At 38.6% G+C, this 20,132-nt stretch overlaps 1 protein-coding gene across 2 annotated transcripts; it reads left to right on the top strand.

The window, feature by feature from the left end:
- Positions 1 to 613: 613 nt before the first annotated feature.
- Positions 614 to 19,742, top strand: sl (small wing phospholipase C gamma 1). Of its 2 annotated transcripts, none has more exons than XM_074099743.1 (12): positions 614 to 1,186; positions 1,530 to 1,668; positions 5,537 to 5,699; positions 7,294 to 7,494; positions 8,634 to 8,749; positions 9,418 to 10,351; positions 11,010 to 11,191; positions 12,040 to 12,217; positions 12,919 to 12,993; positions 16,403 to 16,594; positions 17,001 to 17,826; positions 19,017 to 19,742. In XM_074099743.1, the coding sequence occupies exons 1-12, from the start codon at positions 823 to 825 to the stop codon at positions 19,274 to 19,276; spliced, it is 3,630 nt and encodes a 1,209-aa protein (XP_073955844.1). In that variant the 5' UTR covers positions 614 to 822; the 3' UTR covers positions 19,277 to 19,742. The 2 variants fall into 2 exon arrangements, with proteins under 2 accessions (XP_073955844.1, XP_073955852.1); XM_074099751.1 differs by having other exon boundaries at positions 12,919 to 12,984.
- Positions 19,743 to 20,132: the final 390 nt, after the last annotated feature.

A 20,132-nucleotide genomic window follows, 5' to 3' on the forward strand; every position in this document is an offset into this window, starting at 1 on the left:
AACTACTAATAATTCTCAAGCAAACTTAGCCGTTATAGTTTTCCTTGCAAGTTTGGTATACCTACTTACTTCCATCCTGAATTTTTTAAAAATTTTCCACCCACATGGTTTAGATTTTAGAGGGGGGGGGGACGCTCGATTTTAATGAAAATATGCACTTTAAAGTTGAATATTTCGCAAACCAATCACTGAATCGAAAAATTGACTTAGCAACCCCTAATTTGTTTATAAGACCTATCCAACGATACCCCACACTATAGGGTTTGTATGAGAAAAAAAACTCCCCCACTTTACATCTATGGGAGGTACACTAATAATATTTTTTTTGAATTTTTTATTGTACCATTTTGTTGGCATAGTTGACATATATATCCGTGCAAAATTTCAGCTTTCTAGTATTGATAGTCCCTAAGCAAAGCCGCGGACGGACAGACAGAAACTATAAGGGTCCGTTTTTGCCATTTTGGCTCCGGAACCCTAAAAACGTGGCAAAATATTGGCTCAAAATACCCAGTATCCATACTGTTGCGTAGTCTTAAAAGAATGGGCGCCACTACAAAACGTAGTGGTTATATTCTCTTTGCTACAAAAGGGAGAGGAAGTTGAAAAACGCTCCAGAGTTCAGTTCAGTCAGAAGTGTCAAACAAACAAGAGCGGAATGTTGCACAGTGCATTGCAGATTTAATTCATTAACTTACTTTATTAAGTTTAGTTTGTACTGAAAGTTATTATTTATAATTCCAAGTCGTGTCTCTGGCTATCTGAAATATAATCCATGTTGTTGTTAGCGTTGAAACGGGGCGCGTGAATAAATAAACCGCGATGAGTTCCGTTTGGTACAACGGTAGTAGCGACAGGCTGATCCATGAGGCTGATCAGCTGATATCGTATATTGAACGAGGGTCGACAGTGCTTCTGTTCTTTCCGCGGAAAAGGCCAGATTATCGTACGCTCTCGGTGAGACGGGAGACCCACCAAGTAATATGGTACCGCACTATGAACGCAACGACTCAGCGACACGCTTACGAAGGTGCTTTAGACATCCGGGACATCAAAGAAGTGAGAGTCGGCAAGTTCTCCAAAGACTTCGAGCGCTGGGCTGAAGACACGAAGCGTCTGGAAAATTCCAAATGCTTCACTATTTATTATGGCACAGAGTTCAAGTTGAGATCGGCATCGTTCGTTAGTAAGTGTTCAAGGGGATTACAAACAGTACTGCGATAAATATAGAATGTTTTCATAGGATATTCAAAGCTTTGTTGTGATTTTGCAAATTTATACCGCTGTGCTGCTGCAATGCGTTTAAAATAAACATTCTTATACTATAGTTAAATAACAAACATGGGACTTATCACGCTAAACACATTGTGTTGAGACTACTCATGACCACGGCCACTGTAATGAGGTTGAAATGTTGATGTAAATAAAATAGTACTTGTGTGTTTAGCATGATGTCCTGTGTAAGGTACTATGAGTGTACTATGAGTGAAAATCACAAAAGTTTAACACATAACATTCTTATGTTGTAGCCCAGATGGAGAAAGAATGTGAGTCTTGGGTGAAGGGTGTGAGGTACCTAGTTGACGAGGCTATCAATGCACCATATCCGTTGCAGATTGAGCGCTGGTTAAGGAAGGAGTTCTATGCAATCGAGAATTCTCATGAAAAGTAAGCATCAACATATTTTGAGTATTGATGTATTATTTCTTGTTTACGTTGGCTAAGACTGTGTTGATTTTGTTTATGTGTGTTTTCACTGGTTCACTGTGATGTTTTGAATTTATTTTCATTTGCTGAGCGGACTAAAATGTTTTATGTGTGAATTATGTACTTTTTTTAAGTGATATATAATGATTTAAACTTCATTGAAATTAGTGGTATTTTTTTAATTAATAATTAAGAAAATTGCTTTAGATTATCAACTGGAAGAATAAGTTTTGAGATTCTTTTGGATTAGTACTGTCATTATTCATCCCATTACATTTCATATTTAGTTTTCTACAATTTTTAACATCACAACGGCAAAACTAATTAGGCACTGGTAAATTGTCCTCTGATGGTCAATTTCTTTAAACACTAACTAAGTAACTTACTGTCTTGACACTTAAATAATAGTAAGTTGTTGTTGCTTTGCTTTTGAAGTAATTAAACAATTAGCTTTGTAGGAACCAACATTTTTATATTGGTTCTTCTTAACATCGTAATTTATCCCCCCTTCCCCCTTTTACTCCCCCCTTCCCCTCCTCTATCACCCTCCCCTTTAGGCCGGGAACGGACCCGCAGTCCTAATAATGCTGTAGGTGTCCATGGGTGGCGGTAATCGCTTACCATCAGAATCAGGGTGACCCGGATGCTAGTTTGCCAGCTATTTCATAAAAAAAAATGTTAGATTGTAAGTCCTGTTTGTTTTGTTATTACAAAAAGTATTTTGAGCCAAGTGGTGAATTTCAAGTTTTGTGATTTTCAATTTTATTTTAAGATATTTAAAGATTTGTACTTCACCTAGTACAATTGGTAATTCTTACAATTCATTTGTACATTACAAAGTATGCTAGGACTTAGAAGTTAATATGTTTATCATATTTACATTTAAACAAAATATTAAAGCGATTAAAGGCTACAAAATCCACAATTCGTCATAGCATTCTAGTAAGTATGTAAGATTTTTCGTTGGGTATGATAAATGTTTTGAATGCCAACTTTATATATCCTCATAAGTCCTTACATACATTTCATAGAACATTTTTTTTAATTAACACCAATAATATCATGGTGAATGTACTTTATTATAAAGTACAAATTGCTTATTGAATTAAGAATTTTAAGAAGGTTGATTGGTTGAAAGCTACCCACATGTCATCTGAAGTATTACAACTCTTAAAAAAAGTGAGGATTCAGGAGGAAATAATACAAAAGTATAGACCAGTTGGTTTACCAATGGTGGAGTCCAATCCAAACCCTTGAACCTACATAGATGATATTGTATCAATAAAGGTACTATTTGTATTTGTAATGGACGCTTGATTTTAATGAAAACTTGTTCTTTAAAGTAGAATAGTTCGCAAACAGATTACTGAATAGAAAAAACATCTTCACGATCTTAAAAAACCTATCCGATGATACCCCACACTATAGGATTAGACAAGAAAAAAAAACACCCCCACTTTACGTCTGATGTTTACGTCTATGGGAGGTCCCTTAAAAAATTTTTTTTACTAATTGTTTAGTTTTTACCATTTTGTTGCTACATATATCCCTGCAAAATTACAGCTTTCTAGCACTGATAGTCTGAGCAAAACCGCGGACGGACGGACAGACGGACACTAGACATGGCGAAACTTTAAGGGTTCCGTTTTTGCCATTTTGGCTACGGAACCCCAAAAAGAAAACATTTCTTGACGACATCGAAAAATATGAAATAAAAATGTACATGTCACGAAATAAATGGTTCCAAATCAGCAAAACTGCCAAATTATCAAATCAGATTTTAGTTTTAGTTCTTACTTTCAACTCTTAGCTTATTGTCAAGTTTGCTAACAGACATGCTGACATCTTGTGCCTCTAATAATAAGTCTCGCCTCCATTGATGTATTCAATAACGTACTTATATTGTAGCATGCCCTCTGAATGTAATCCGCAATGTCGGCTTATATAACTAAACTGCCGACTGTATTCATTATACATAGCATTCATTTTAACACCTGCAAGGATGGTTGCGATTATTTTACTATCAATCTTGAAACAGCAAACATAAAAATGTTAACTTTCAAAGTTAAAATATGTACACGGGTGTTACAAAAATACCGGTAAAGACAAACGTAGAATCATGCCTTCACTTGAAGAGAGCACATTTCACACAATTATTCGCATTTTCACGAAAACTCGTGTACACTTTAGGTGACTTACCGCCAAAAAAACTAATTTTTCATTGTTCCAAACCCTATTTCAGTAAAATATAAAATACGCAGAATGTTTATGTATAGTCGACCAAGAAATTGCTTTACTAAGGTTTAATTTCCTGTGTAGCGCTTTACACGTCAAAGCCTATTTTCACTTACAATTCAATATGACAATAAGACTTATTGTTTATTTCTGAAGTACCTAGGAACCTAGGATTACCTATCATATTTCGTTTTCTACAATTTTTTCACCGTACAACGGCAAAACCTACATACACTGGCGAAATTGTCCTCCAATGGACAGAGCCTTGGATCTTAGGCCTCTAGGTTGGCAACGCATCTGCAATCCCCCTGGTGTTTCAGGTGTCTATGGGCAGTGGTGATCTCTTACCATCAGGAGACCCACTTGCTCGTTTGCCATCCAGTCAAAAATAAAAAAATGAAACGATCCGACACTGCGTACATACTTTTACTTAGGAGCTGGGTTCTGCTAACACCGATACCTTTAAAATTAGAAGAATAGAATAAAGACTAAAATAATTTATTTGAACTATAAAAATACTAGCTTTTGCCCGCGGCTTCGCCCGCGTGGAATTCGGTTATCGCGCGCTGTTCCCTCGGGAACTGTGCATTTTTCCGGGATAAAAAGTAGCCTATGCCACTATCTGGCCCATAAACTACCTCCATGCCAAAAAGAAAGACGGACAAACACACACACTTTCTCATTTATAATATTAAGTATGGATAGTATAGTATAGATTACAAAAATGGTTCATGGGCGGGCTCCGCTCTCGACTCTGGGCTTACTCTGGGTCTATATCGCGGAGACCAGAGACAATTTACAATAAAGAGATTTGTAAGGAATCGTCGGTGCGCAAGCCCGGCTCGCACTTGACCGGTTTTCTCTGTATACATGACCTTAGCTATAAAGAGATGACGTGAGCCCTTCTATTATACAAATGCAAGCGAATGAAAGCGATGCATTCAGAATGTATGCTAATGCATACACAATGGTAGGGTGTTCAAATCCCAGTGTCACGAAAGCTGGTTGACATTTTAGCCTCGTAAGTCCTGATTTTTTATCGTACATAGTTCTGCAGATCGAGCCGAGAATTTTAGTTTTTGTGATTTTGGAAATGACTTAAATAGATTTAAAGTTCATATTTCATTGATAAATTTGTACTTTGTAAAGTACACAAGGACTTACGAGGTTAGAGTAGGTATTTGCGGTATAAAAACTTGTGTCCTGGCCGAAAAGTTAGTCTGCTTGAAAATCTAATTTTTTTAAATATTCTGTCTGCCCATGTCAAATTATCCCAAACCGCGTACATTTTGTACGAAACCTTCAGTGCGCGATTCCGACTGGTTTTTTATATCTGTCACTTTGATATATTTGCCCTTGCCATGCTAAACAAAATATATATATTTTTTAAATATTATGTAAAATGCTTGTAATTTTTTATAATATTTATTTGATTGCTATAGCAAAATGATACGATTCGTAATTGTACCATGCATTCGCCTTTATTTTAGGCCCCCACACCTTTACTTTAGCCATTTCCCATTTGTACCATCCATTCGCCTTTATTTTAGAAAACCAGCCCATTTGTACCAATCATACGCCTCTATTTTCCCAGGATAACACTGAAGGAGGTGAAAGCTTTCCTGCCAAAGATTAACTGCAAGATATCGACGAGCAAGCTGCGCGATATATTTCAGGAGGTAGACGCCAACAAGCGGGGGGAAATAAGCTTCGACGACTTCTCGATATTGTACCACAAGCTTATATTTGACGAGAACGTGAGTGTGCCCGATGTTTACACGATATTATATCGATATAGTGCTTCTATTTTCTTAATGCCTTTGCCATTTGTGTTTCGACTAAACATGAATGAAAACGTAGGTATATTATTGGGAATGCGAGCGAGTGACTTGGTTGGATAGAGTTATGCTAGATGCACTTGCTCTCGATCTTAACAACGTTCTTTTTCAGTCATGTTTATTCAGAACACGACAACTGTCAAAGGCATTAAGAGACTAGAAGCACTGTACAGCAAGGGACATAACTATCTATACAGCTATGTACCTACGAGTACTTATGGCCAAAATAAATTTGGGGATTCCCATGGAAATTTTGCAAAATCTCGGAATTTCAATTCAAATGCCAGATTTAATGGATTACGTATGCGATACCGCAGGTAAGGGCTAGTTCAGTCAAGGCACAAAACAGGTAGGTATAGAAACAGAAATCAATCTACATTCAAAGTGCGCTCAAGCAACGCACACATCACTGCTCACGGACACGATATCTCAGACCGGTTTGGACGGTTGTTTAAATTCAACATTAAACGGTAAATTGTCGTATTTTAAGCTGCAAGTGGGAACAATGACGTCAAAATTAAAATATTCTAGTTATTATTAATTAATATGTCCATTCTTCCCGTTACATTCTCAACAATAAATCAAACAACTAGATAAGAGTGCCACTACCATGATAGTTTTTTGTGTATAAGCCATAGTTGACAACCCTTGAGCGACCGCCTAGCGTAGGTATGAAAAGTGAAGTACATACATGTGATTGACTTCTGTACCTATCTGTTTTGTGGTCAAGGGCATAAATATAAGTAAGTATGTTATGTTACAGACACTAGTATGAGGTACATTACAACAAAAATTTCGATTATTAGCGAAGCATAGAAAAAAATAAGCACATTTTTAACATTATTTGTCCACGTCCACGACGCCAAAAATATGTATGTATACACCTTTATGCCACTAATAGATAAGATCGATGTATACACATATTATGATTGTTTTTTTGGAGTCTTTTTGTATTTTTTATTTCAACTCCAAATTTGTTACTTTTACGGGTATTCCGTGAAACCATATCGAAAATACAAACTGAGATATGGATGCACAGAAAAACCAGAAAAATAGACCAGCGCTGGGAATCGAACCCAGGTCCTCAGCAATCCGTGCTGCGTGCTATAACCCCTACACCACCGCTGGACAGGAATCTAGACACGATTTTTTCCTATGCATACATATCTCAGGTTGCTTATTTCTACTACGCTACTTATGCAGCAGCACTAGCGACATCTATGTTCCGCTCTCATCGAGAGACGTCACACTCTTTCGGAACCAACCGCTCACCCAGACAACACACACATATTTGATGCTATGGCTAGATCGATGTATACACATATATTTGATGCTATGGCTAGATATTTATGCTCTCGACTGTATATTCCTGCCACAGTGTTTCCGGAAAAGGTCTTATACTTTCTTAAAAGCTGCTTGATGGGCGGTGGTGATCTGATGATTTACCATCAGATGACCCTCCAGCTCGTTTTCCACCCTCTCATAATAAAAAACTGAACTCGCTCTTCCGCAGAATGTCCACGACATATTCGACAAGTATTCGCTGTACTGCTCTAACGGGACGTCGATCACGCTCCGCGAGTTCCAGCGCTTCTTGTTGGTGGAACAGCACGACCGGCTCGGCGAGGACGAGGCGCGCGCCTCGCAGTTCATACGGGACTACCTGAAGGACCCGCAGAGGGATATCTACGAGCCCTACTTTAGTCTCATCGAGGTAAGGGACCGCTATATTCGACAGTACTCGCTGTACTGCTCTAACGGGACGTCGATCACGCTTCGCGAGTTCCAGCGCGAATAAAGTCAAACTGCTGGTGTGAAACAGTAGAAAACAAAAATAAATTTTTCACACCTCTCCTTCAGAAAAGTAACTTTTCCTTCCTGACGAGAGGGAGCAAAGTGCAACTTTTCTGTTCAAGGCTTTTCTAAGTCTTTTATTGCAAATGTCATTTTATGAAGTTGATAATTGTAAAGCCACGCCTTTTTCTATGCTGGTTGTTCTTTAATAATATTTAGAATTATTTTTTTTCAAGTTCCTTAATGCTCGTTGTGAAAAGTTGTATGAGCCACTCAGGAGCAAAATTATTTTCATCATGGGCGTTAACACTTGAACCCCTCATTACGCTCAGGATTCTACTTTAGAATCCCTCATTGCAACCCTCTATTGCAGAATCCTTCGCTACATTCTGGATTCAATGTACACCCTCGCCGTAAATACACCATTTTGCTCCCTTGTGACACAAATAACTATTACTTTGTTCCATTGTCATAGTTATACTGCATAATATTTCCATCGGAAGTCGAAATACGACGGCACCTGAAATGTAAATCAATTGTTCTATTAAAATGAGTGATATTTTCATATCCATTCATATGAAACTTTATTATTTACTGTCAATGTCAAAACGGCTGTACGATGGGTACTGAAGCTAAAAGAGAGAGCACTATAAATAAGAACTTTTCCAATAAAATACGATGGAAAGTTATTACCACATCTGTACGCGGTGTACGTATGGTACGGGCAGCATCAAAAGTACTATACTACTACATACTTTTGTACTTTGTCGTTTTACACTTTCACAGCATCTTATAAATGTGTTAAAACAACAAAGTAAAAAGGTGATCTTCTACTTTTGATGCTGACTGTACAAGTAGATGAGTGGGTCTAGCTCTTCTAAATTATAATATGGTCGTTGTTACTGCAATACCGCGTAACTAGCTTTGTCCATAAGGTATAATTTTCACTGTTAGAAGAGTACTAACATTGTACTGATCTGATAATGAAAATTGTACCTTATTGAAAATGCTAATTATGCGGTATTGCAGTATCAACGACGATATATTTACTTGTTCCAGTTCATAGAAATGCTGTTCTCGAAGCACAACTCGATCTGGGACGCGCGCAACGATCACATAACGCAGGACATGACGAGACCGCTGTCGCACTATTGGATATCTTCGTCGCACAACACGTGAGTGACCCATGTAAATAATACTGACTTTGACCTGTCACATCGTCTCCAGTCTGTCGGTTCTTGAAACTGGTTTTATCTCCAATGATATGACTGAAATTAATTAAATGTAATTTATGACATAGAGTCATATATAGATAAAAAATATTATTAATAATTTGCTGAATACACTTCAAGCCTATTCTTACTCACATAATGTCAATTACAATAATTAAAACAATGAAAATATTCGTCAACAAACTATTTATTTATTTATTATGAGAGGTAGGCAAAAGATCAGAAAAAATGTTATATTTACCATAGTCATATTATAAAATCAAATAAAATAAATAATGAATAATCAAAATATTCGTCAACAAAATAAAAACATTCTTGGACTAACACAAAACGGTCGACAAGGCACAGGGCTTTTTATTTTTCAGCCTAAAACAGATACAGATGGAATATCAGTTGCATCTCTACAATAAATTCTTCTACTATAAATTGCACCACTTGCTAAAATCTATTGCTTACTTCTGTCTCTTGAAAAGATTACCTGGAAGAGATCGCTCTGAAGCGATAGGGCCGCCTTTTGCTTACCTTGGAAAACCTCTGTTTACCTATGTTTTCTGTTTAATAAAAAGTTATTCTTATTGTATTGTATTGTATAAACTACCGTTTATCCCCAGGTACCTAACAGGTGACCAGTTCTCCAGCGAATCATCTTTGGAGGCCTACGTCCGTTGCCTCCGCTCAGGATGTCGCTGCATCGAGCTGGACTGCTGGGACGGCCCCGACGGCACCCCTTTCATATACCACGGACACACGCTCACCACCAAAATACGCTTCATGGACGTCCTACGCACAATAAAAGAACACGCGTTCGTAACATCAGACTACCCTCTCATACTATCCATAGAAGACAACTGTTCCTTACCACAACAACGACGTATGGCGTCAGCATTCCAAGATGTATTCGGCGACATGCTTTTGATACAACCGTTCGAGAAAAACGAAACCAGTCTACCATCCCCGCACGACTTACGGAGAAAGATAATACTAAAACATAAGAAGCTACCCGACGGCGCTGAAGAGAACTCCTTCGCGATAAAACAAGAGGAAGGCAAAGAGTTGGATTTGAGAAATACGATCAAAAACGGCATTTTATTGTTAGAAGACCCGGTCGACAGGGAATGGCATCCGCACGCCTTTATACTGACTGAGAACAAGCTTTATTACACTGAGAGCTACAACACACAAGTAGAAACTGACGTCGAGAGCGATAGCGAGACAGAGACAGAAAGCAATACCTCAGTGCCTCAGAATGAGCTGCATTTTGGTGAATGCTGGTTTCATGGAAAACTAGCGGGGAATAGACAGGAGGCGGAGGATTTGTTGAGAGCTCACGCACACCTGGGTGATGGGACGTTCTTGGTTAGAGAGAGCGTCACGTTCGTTGGTGATTATTGCCTCTCTTTCTGGCGGCAGGGCAAAGCGAATCACTGCAGGATCAAGTTGAAACAGGAACGCGGGTTGACGAAGTATTATCTTATTGATTCGATATGTTTCGACAGTTTGTATAGCTTGATCACGCACTACAGACAGCATCCGTTGAGGAGTCAAGTAAGTTTAATCTATACCTAGGTGGATCAACTACTTCTTGTTGTTATTCTGTCCCGTCAGAGAGGGGAAAGTAGTACAGTTTATTAGAAGAAATGTTGTGTCATGCTTATTAGAACCAATACGGTATTTGACAACTCCTTAATTTGCCATATCTTAATATTACTTTGAAAATATAGATATACAGATAGTGTTTAGCGAAGAGAAAATTGAAATCGGTTAAAAATTGGATTTATAGCGATTTTTTGACCTGTCTCTTTCTCAAACGCTTTTCTCTATGCAGCAAGTATGGCGGTACTGGCGTGTGACGTCACATGCCAGTATGTCTTTCTCTGTCTAATCTTGAATTTTAAACCATTATAACTTTGTTATTTGTAAAGGTAGCTTAAAAACTCTTTCTCTATTCGATAACAGGCATTGTGAATTTTTAATTTATCAAACATTTACAAAATAGTCAAATACCGTATTATAGAAGGGGCTTAAAACTACCACAAAAATGCATGTTTGGAAAATTTGAACCCTATATACTTATGGTTTAAAGAGTGACTCAGGAGTCAGGAGACCGTAACTATAGTAACGAGTGAAAAGAAAAAGTTGATGGGTCACACCAACCAAAATAAGTGACCTAATTGGATGAGCCTATTAATAAAAATGCTTTCAGGAGTTCCTGATAACCCTGAAAGAGCCGGTGCCTCAGCCGAACAAGCACGAAGGCAAGGAGTGGTTCCATGCGCACCTGAATCGCGCGCAGGCGGAGGAGCTCCTCCGGAAAGCCAACTGCGACGGCGCGTTCCTCGTGCGGCCGAGCGAGAAAGAGCAAGGCACATTCGCTATCAGCTTCAGGTATAGTCCAAGAGCCCGCCGTTTTTCTCAATGGCTAAGCACAGTCCATGGCAAAGATATCGACACGGCCAAAGTTACAAAAATATGTATACACGACTTTATGCGCTTAACGTTAAGGTCGTGTAGGTACACATATTTTTGTAACTTTGGTCGTCATTACCAAACGCAACAGTATTAACAGAGAAATTACTGATTTACGTAATAAAATAATATATATTTTTTCATATTCATCTAATCATAGTACATTGTGTCTTAAGGGCGATAAGTTAGGAATTACGAACGACATTCTATTAGAAGCCCGAATTCGAAGACTGAGGACTTTAATTTGTGCGACATACAATGTTTTTCATCACATTTGCGAGTCAAATTGTATATTTGTGAAAGAATCAATATTATTTTTACAAAAATGGCCGATACCGCTGGCTGCGCTCGCGGGCAGCGCCAGCAAGCTCCCCCACAGCGTGCGCCTGCAGTGCTCGTCGATCATGTCGTACACCTTTGCGCGCAGTATTAGTACGCGCAATAACTCATTTACCGACCTTGGGTTTTATGACAAGAAAAAAGGTCGAGGGTTTTATTTGGTGCGTTGCAAACAAGGTAGCCTGCATTACGAAAACATTTACGAGCAAGTGTGATGAAAAAAAAATACAATATTAGAACACTTCAAAAGGAATTCTAGTTGGGATTTTGGTCTTTCTTCAGAGGGTGAGGACATGTTGTATATTTTTGAGATTTTTTTTAGCGAATGTATAAACACAGGGTTCTCTTTCAAATAATACCCTTTTTTGCGGGAGTAAGCTCCTTAAAGCCTCAATGAGACAAAAAACACTATTGCCTTTTTTTCTCAGGACAGAGAAGGAGATAAAACACTGTCGGATAAAGCAGGAGGGCAGACTGTACGCGATCGGTACAGTCACCTTCGAGAGTTTGGTGGAGTTAGTCTCCTACTACGAAATACATCCGCTATATAAAAAAGTCCGGCTCTGGTACCCCATAAGCGATGATATAGTGAGAAAAATCATTTCTGTGAGTACCAACATTAATACTTACAATGAAAAGGTAATCAAGTCACCAGCATAAATATCTGACACAACAAAGCTTGCGTAGAAACGACTATTTCTAGGGCCAGTAGGAAGTGTCAGATATTTATGCAGGTGACTGTACAGTACAATAATAGTAGTTTGTGTGACGGTTACATAATGAAAAACGAAAAGCCATTAAAATAGTAGAAATTGCATGAATCGTGCGGTTTTACGCGAATAGTTTATATCCCACCGAGTTTTAAGAGAGGGTTGGTAGTTAGTCGAGGGTGAAATGGGTTTTATGATTTTTATGAACAAGCTATACACAACATTAGAAGCATTATATGCAACATTAGAAGTTTTTATCTTTCATGCATTGTTATTTCTATACTTAATAGATTGCTTCGTTTTATTAATTTAAATGACTACTTAATTTTATAAATTTCTATTGTTCGCGGCAGTTGGCACCTGATTGCCTTGGTCTTAGAAGACTATTTTACTTCATGCACTAGAGCATAATAAGTATATTTTATGGTGCCTACATCCAGCATAAATACGAACTTTACAAACAGAAGTGAAAAGGTTTAAGTAATACGTTATTGTGTACCTTGTAATTTTATTTTGTTCCTTTATTTTTAAGCCGAAGAAATTTTTTTTTCTTTCTATAACCATTTTTTACTTACAACTTTATATATCACTTTTTAGGAGCCCGATGATAGTTCGGTCTACGGGACCCCTGGCTACATGGACCCAACGTCATTCACCTCCAAGGTACGTAAGGTACCAGAACATTTTATAACCAATTTATCTTTTTACTAACATTACTGTTATATTTTGTGCATTTTTTCTGTAGACACAAAGGTGCTCTTTGTCAGTATATGACACGTGCACGAGACTTGCGTGGTTTGGGTGAGAATTAAAATAATATAAGAAACGCGTAGAAGTAGACCGCGTAGCTTAGTGGTTAGAGAACTTGACTATGAAGGTTGAGACCCCGGGTTCGATCCTCGCACGGGGCAGATATTTATGTGAGTAAAACGAATGTTTACAGTACATATTTACCTCTATAAAGTATTTTTATCAGTTGATTAGTATCCATAGTACAAAGCTTTGCTTAGTTTGGGACTAGGTCAATTGGTGTCAATTGGCCCATGGTATTTGTGATTGGTTTTTTGGTGTCTTTTTGTATTTCCGTACGTCTCTCGATGAGAGCGGAACATAGTGTGGCTAGTGCTGCTGCATAAGTAGCGTAGTAGAAATAAGCAACCTGAGATATGTATGCATAGGAAAAATTCGTGTCTAGATTCCTGTCCAGCGGTGGTGTAGGGGTTATGGCACGCAGCACGGATTGCTGAGGACCTGGGTTCGATTCCCAGCGCTGGTCTCTTTTTCTGGTTTTTCTGTGCATCCATGTCTCAGTTTGTGTTTTCGCCATGGTATTTATTTATTTATTTAGAGCTTTATTTAACTGTTAGTGTATACTGGTAACTGGTGCACTCAGAGTCCATAGACCTTTGATGAACCCTTTTTCAGGCCCCAGCAATAGCCCAGTGCCCTGAAAATGTTTATTTAGTCCGTTGATTACAATTGGCCACGTTTATTTTGTCAAATAAACAAAAACAGATATGTTCGTAATTTATAAACTCTTATAATGCGTTCAAGGCACTATACATACGTTAAAAGCGAATCATTTTTAACCGACTTCAAAAAAGAAGGTTATAACTTATAACAAATTAAATTGATTTTGTACCATACTGTATTGTAGTAAACTCCTTGCATTTTTATACTTGTTGTGTACTTTTATGTTTGTCACTACCTGTGTCCCGCGACTCCGTCCGGGTCGAATTCGGTTTTCATCATCCTGCGGAGACTATGCAATTTTCAAGGATAAAAACTATCGTATGTCCTTCCTCGGGACGCAAACTATCTGTATACCGAATTTCGTCTAAATCGGTTCAGTGGCTTAGACGTGATGAAGTAACAAACAAACAAACAGACTTACAAACTTTCGCATCTATAATATAAAAGTGAACCGCCAGAACGGAAAAAAAACGAGACAGAGCAGGATGGCTCTCTACAACACCATTTTGACACGTTTCTCCCAAACAACGCATTATTTCTCTGGAATTTTAAAGCGATTCGATTCTTTGACCTTGGGAATCACGAAAAACTTAAGAAAATATGATATTGGGTGTGTACATTTTGTATATTAAGCAAAATAAAATCACAAGTTCGGATTTCAAGCCAAAAACGAGCGATCTATTATCTATGACTGGCATAGATTCAGGGAAAAAGAAATCTATTCATTATCCTGTATTGCAGTCTGTAAAGCTCTTTACCCATTCATTGCCGCGCGCCAGATTACGCTGGGCTTAGAGTCATGAAATTTGGTATGTAGATAGCTGTATGTCTGAAATAACACGTAGGCTACTTTTATTCCAATATTCCCACGGGATAGTTGTTCTTAACACAACACCTCAATGAAGATTACGATATACATTTTGGGATTTCCCACGGGAATTTTGTAAAATCCCGAAATTTCAACTGCAACTACCAGATCAAATAGTTTACGCGTGCTAAGCCGCGGGTAAACTCTAGTTTATAATATTAGTGGGTTTCTTGTTTAGTTGTCGTATTTGATCGTTTTGGTGGTTGTGTCGTGAAAGTGAATATTTATCTTTATCATGTCGTTATATTCAGTCCAAAGCTTTGCACGTTTCACTGTGTAAAGAGAAAGGTCAAAACTTTGTGTAGATTTAAGTGGGCGATATTATACCCAGTAAGCCTGAAAAAGGGTTAGCTATGTAGTCATTAGTGCGGCGTAATTTTTGAGTGTGTTAAATATTTGACCTTGTTTTTATCTACGCAAGGTTGAATTTTGATAACTCTCAAATATTACATAGAACCTAGTTGTAATCTAGTGAATTATATTTGCTTCAAGCTACTTAAACTGTGTATTTCTTTACTTGCATGTGACGTCACATGAAGTAGCGCCATACTTGCTGTATAGAGAAAAGCGTTTTAGAAAAAGACATAACAGAATTTTCAGAAATCACTAGGAATTCAATTTTCACCCGAATCAATTTTTGCTCTTCGCTGAACATTGTCTGTATAATATTTTCATAACTATATACCGTATTTGTGTGATGTACCCATACAGACCGGTATACATGGCCGTTACCGGGTGTGGCATGTAACACGAGCAAATTATTAAAACATAGATTGCACTCGTCAAATTGAACGACATTAGTTCAGCGACTTTTTAAAATAATTAGTTTTTTATAACGTTTCAAACTTTCGTGATTCTCACTCATAGTCAAAATACCATAACGGGACTTATCACGCTATTTTTACACGAGTAATATTAACCTCGACGTTTCGTCAACGTTTTTTCGTTTCGCTGTTAAAAATCGCCAGGTAAACAAGTCAGCCATAGCCGAGCATTTGTTGGAGTCAGGGCCAAATCACTGGATTGAGCTTTACAATCCCAAAATTCTGTCCACGGAACGTCATTTTTACTCAAGAATGGTACGTAAAGCAGTTGAAATAAAAAAGCATAAGAATTTCAACCGGGACGATGGGTATAAACTTTAATCTTCGTGGAATCCTGTTATTAATAAGTGTCGGCGTCGGGATGAATGTTCGGAGGGACGATCGCACGTTGTTAGTGTTGTGTGTCGGTGTGATAGGGTGACTAATAAAAGTGACCAAGTGCGGGTAGTGCGCGTAGTGTTTAAAACTCGCGCTGCTAGGCAGACTTGACACCCCACACTTCAGTTTACTCGTGACCACGGCAACTGTAACGTTGCCGAAACGTCGAGGTAAATATTACTCGTGTAAAAATGGCGTGATAAGTCCCGTTATGGTATTTTGACAATTAGTTTTTTATTTTTAAGTTTTAGGTACTGTTTAAAGTTTATTCGACAAAACAATTTAAGCAATGTGTTTGATGTTTGTAGCGTGGCAGGCGACGTCAATTGGGTTCTAGGATGGTGTACATTAACCCTAACCTAACCCTATTTAATTTGTATGAAAAAAGGAAAATCTAGACTCCATTATTTTTAAAAGTCGCTGAACTAATGTTCAGTTTGACGAGTATGATCTATGTTTTAATTATTTGCTCGTATTACAGGCCACGCCCGGTATATTGAATGAATAAGTAAACTTAACCAAACTATTCTCCCTCCAGCTAACCGTGAAAGCTCTGTACGACTACAGAGCCCGTCAGGAAGACGAGCTGTCCTTCTGCAAACACGCCATCATCACGAACGTGGACAAACCGGACGCGGGCTGGTGGCGCGGAGACTACGGAGGCAAGCGGCATCACTGGTTCCCGGCCAACTATGTCCAGGAGTTGGAGACCAGAGCGCCGGATATAGCGGTGGGGTTCTTATCTGTTTAGGCTACTACGAAATTCGAAAATTGAAGTTCGTATCGTACATACCATCCCTCTCTCTCGGATTAAATATTAGAGTCTGGCTAATGAAAGCTGAACCTGCAAAAACGCGGCAAATTCATAAATCTTTCGTATGGTATTACCACAGAATATTTTCTTCTTTGTGTATAATTTTATTAGTTAACTATGTACCTCTAAAAGCAGAGGCCCGCAGCCGCCGCGAACTTTAAAAATAATGCCCACCTAGAAATAAAATAAAATAGATACAAAAAATAATTTTGTCATTCTTGTCTTTTTTAGATATTTGTTGGATGCCCGCTTATCTCCCCTTTAATTTGGTCGTACTACTTACGGGACACCCTGTATAATTAATTTTCATTTTTTTTCACAGAGTTGCCTCGAAAACGACGTGAGCGCTCTCGGTTCCTGGCAGAAAGGCGTCGTGGACGTCCTCGGAGCGGTCGTTGAACTCTTCGTGGGCGAGCAGGACCGCACGCCGAGCTGGCTGGTCCGTATCCACAGTCCTTCCATGTGCGCGCCATTCGAGATGCGAGCACCAAGCAACGAAGTGGCCTTAGAATGGCTATCAGCCATAAAAGAAGCAGCTCACAGCGCTAGCGCTCGCTCGCTCCAACACCGCAAAATGGAACGCACGTGGCGCATAGCGAAAGAGATGTCCGATCTAATAGTCTACTGCAGATCCGTAGCCTTTAATCAGGACCGCCTGCGAAACAAAGGTTTCATTTTCCAAGAGATGTCCTCCTTTCCAGAAACGAAGGCGGAACGGCTGATGTGCCAGCCGGAAAACAATTTCTTCCTCAAGTATCACACGGTGCAGCTAAGTCGTATCTATCCGAAAGGGCAGAGGATCGACTCGTCTAATTACAGTCCTGTTCAGTTCTGGAATTGCGGCTCGCAAATGGTCGCCTTGAACTACCAGACTCAGGACAAACCTATGCAGCTCAATATGGGGAAGTTCAAGGAGAATGGCAACTGTGGCTTCGTGCTCAAACCGCAGTTCATGTTTGAGGATACTTACAATCCTTATGATAAAAGGAGTATAGAGAAGAAGGTTAATCCAGTGACGGTCATGTTGAGGGTCGTTGGGGCGCGGCATTTGTGCAAGTCGGGGAGGGGGACGGCGAGTCCGTTTGTCGAGGTGGAGATTATAGGCGCGGACTATGACAGCGGGACCAAGCTTGTCACCAAGACTGTTGGTGAGTTGACATTGTTGTGTAATTTCGGTACGTCCCGGGCTTTAGTACCCACGCGGCCCAGTGCGAATAAGCTGGTGTGTTATATTTTAACTGCAGGACTAATTAGAATTTTTAGCCTAGTTTATCAGTAAATGTTGAACACGTATGTTTTCTTATCTCAATGGGGAATTGATGAAAATTTTAGAATCGCTTGAAACTTTTTTTATCGATGGAATAACCTTCCTAATTAACAGAGAAAAATATCAGATTTTTAAGTAGCATCAATTAATTTTAAAAATTAAAGAGTTTTCTTTACCGCCAAATTACGACAGTCCGGTCGGTTACGGGTTGTTCCATAGTCCAGAATAAAAAAACATTTAAAAATAATTGACATGAGCTTCTATGGGTGTGTAGATGAAAAACAGGGTCGGTATTTCCATGTCGGTACTATCCGAGCCGCTAAAGAGTGTCACCTGTCAAAACGATCGAGTCAAAGACACATAAATTATTTTTTAATGTTTTTTATTCTGGACTATGGATCAACCCGTAACCGACCGGACTGTCGTAATTTGGCGGTAAAGAAAACTCTTTGTTTTATATTTTAATTGATGCTACTTAAAAATCTGATATTTTTTTCTGTTAATTAGAAAGGTTATTCCTATTGATATAAAAAGTTTCAAGTGTTTCTAAAATTTTCAGACATTCCCCATTAAACAAAAATGATGAAGTTATAGCCAGTTCCGCGTGACGTCACGCCGTGCTAAAAAGTGGTCCACTCCCGAACTTTGAATCGCTTCCTTTTTGTTTGATGGACAAAAGGAAAAATACTTTCTGATAAGATAATCTAACAGACAGACTAAATAGAATATTTTTTTTTACCCAGGAAACTCCAATTTTATATCACATACACATGAAGTCAGAATTTAAACCATATGACATAAAATTAGGAGACGTAACATTTTACTAAATTTCGTACAATGACCTTTCACTATATGTCCCTGCCGCTCGCGCGTAAATAGTTGCCGTCGCGCTCGCACACATGAACTCGTGCGGATACGTCAAATATTCACGCGCGAGTGACAGAGACAAGTAGTGAAGGTCATTGCGCGAAATTCATCGTGCTCCGCGACCGTACTTTAATAGTGTATATTTAATACAAAAAACTATAACATTACTCCAACATGCAACTAACGAAAACTTTCAATTTTCAGCTGACAACGGCATCAATCCAATATGGAACGACATATGCGAATTCGAAGTCGCAAATCCCGATCTAGCTTTAATCCGTTTCCTGGTCCAGGACGAGGATATGTTCGGCGACCCCAACTTCATAGGGCAGGCTACGTACCCGCTGAACGGTCTCAGAACTGGCTACAGGAGCGTGATACTCTGTAATGGGTATTCTGAAGAATTGGAGCTGTCATCTTTACTTGTACATCTGCGGCTTGTAACACGCGTCCAAGGTCGCTAAAGTAGAAAATGTCCTCTAAATCGTGGTAAGTTTTAGAATAGGTTACATTAGGTCGGGTGTTGCTACACTATAAGCTACCGGAGCCAAGCGAACACCAAAGCGTCACTATTAAGAGAGTTCGTACCTCAAAATCGATGATTTTTTTGATAATTTGATAAATTATTCCGAAGGCTAATTTTTTTGACATATTTTTTCAAAGTGGGAACTATATGTCAATATAGTGCGTAATACTAAGAAAACCCGTGCTTCTATCCCATAGACAGCCATATCAATGAGGGCTATCGTTTTTTGTCTCACTAGATGGCGCACTGTAGCGTGAGGTTTTTAAGTATGGCTTTCAAAGTCTGTTGTTACGGGCGTGAAAACAAAGTTTAGATTAAAATCATATTTAATACACCTTAAAACCGTGCCATAAAAATATCGAGCATGCCACAGTGTTGCATAGTCCCCGTTTTGTTCGGAAAAAAGGGAGGACAAAAAAGACATTCATTGCCCCGGAATATTTGCTATAAAACTTCAGATATTGCAAAATATTCACATTTATTATAAATAAACCCGCGAAGCTCACCCAAAAACTATGAGATTTGACATTTCGGAGACCTCACGCTACACTAGCGCCTCTAGTGGCGAATTCATACGCGATAGCCCTCATTATGTTACTAGGAACATATTTTTAAGTATTTATTAATTATCTTTCTATTTATAATTTTAATAAAATTCACGAAACTATAGAATGAAAGAAAACATGTTGAATTTGACAAATTGAATTGCCAATAACGATTACACGGGGTTACAAAATTATAATTAGCTTACCATTATTTATAATAAAATAAAATACTGTTTTCTAATCACCCCA

The sequence above is a fragment of the Choristoneura fumiferana genome, chromosome Z (genome assembly GCF_025370935.1).
Source record: "Choristoneura fumiferana chromosome Z, NRCan_CFum_1, whole genome shotgun sequence".
NCBI lineage: Eukaryota > Metazoa > Arthropoda > Insecta > Lepidoptera > Tortricidae > Choristoneura > Choristoneura fumiferana.

Bases quoted from the DNA above. Each gene is read 5' to 3' on its own strand.
- sl (XM_074099743.1), top strand. From the start codon at position 823: ATGAGTTCCGTTTGGTACAACGGTAGTAGCGACAGGCTGATCCATGAG. The intron at 8,750-9,417 runs GTGAGTGACCCA...GTTTATCCCCAG, and splicing joins ATATCTTCGTCGCACAACAC to GTACCTAACAGGTGACCAGT. The intron at 16,595-17,000 runs GTGGGGTTCTTA...TTTTTTTCACAG, and splicing joins CCAGAGCGCCGGATATAGCG to AGTTGCCTCGAAAACGACGT.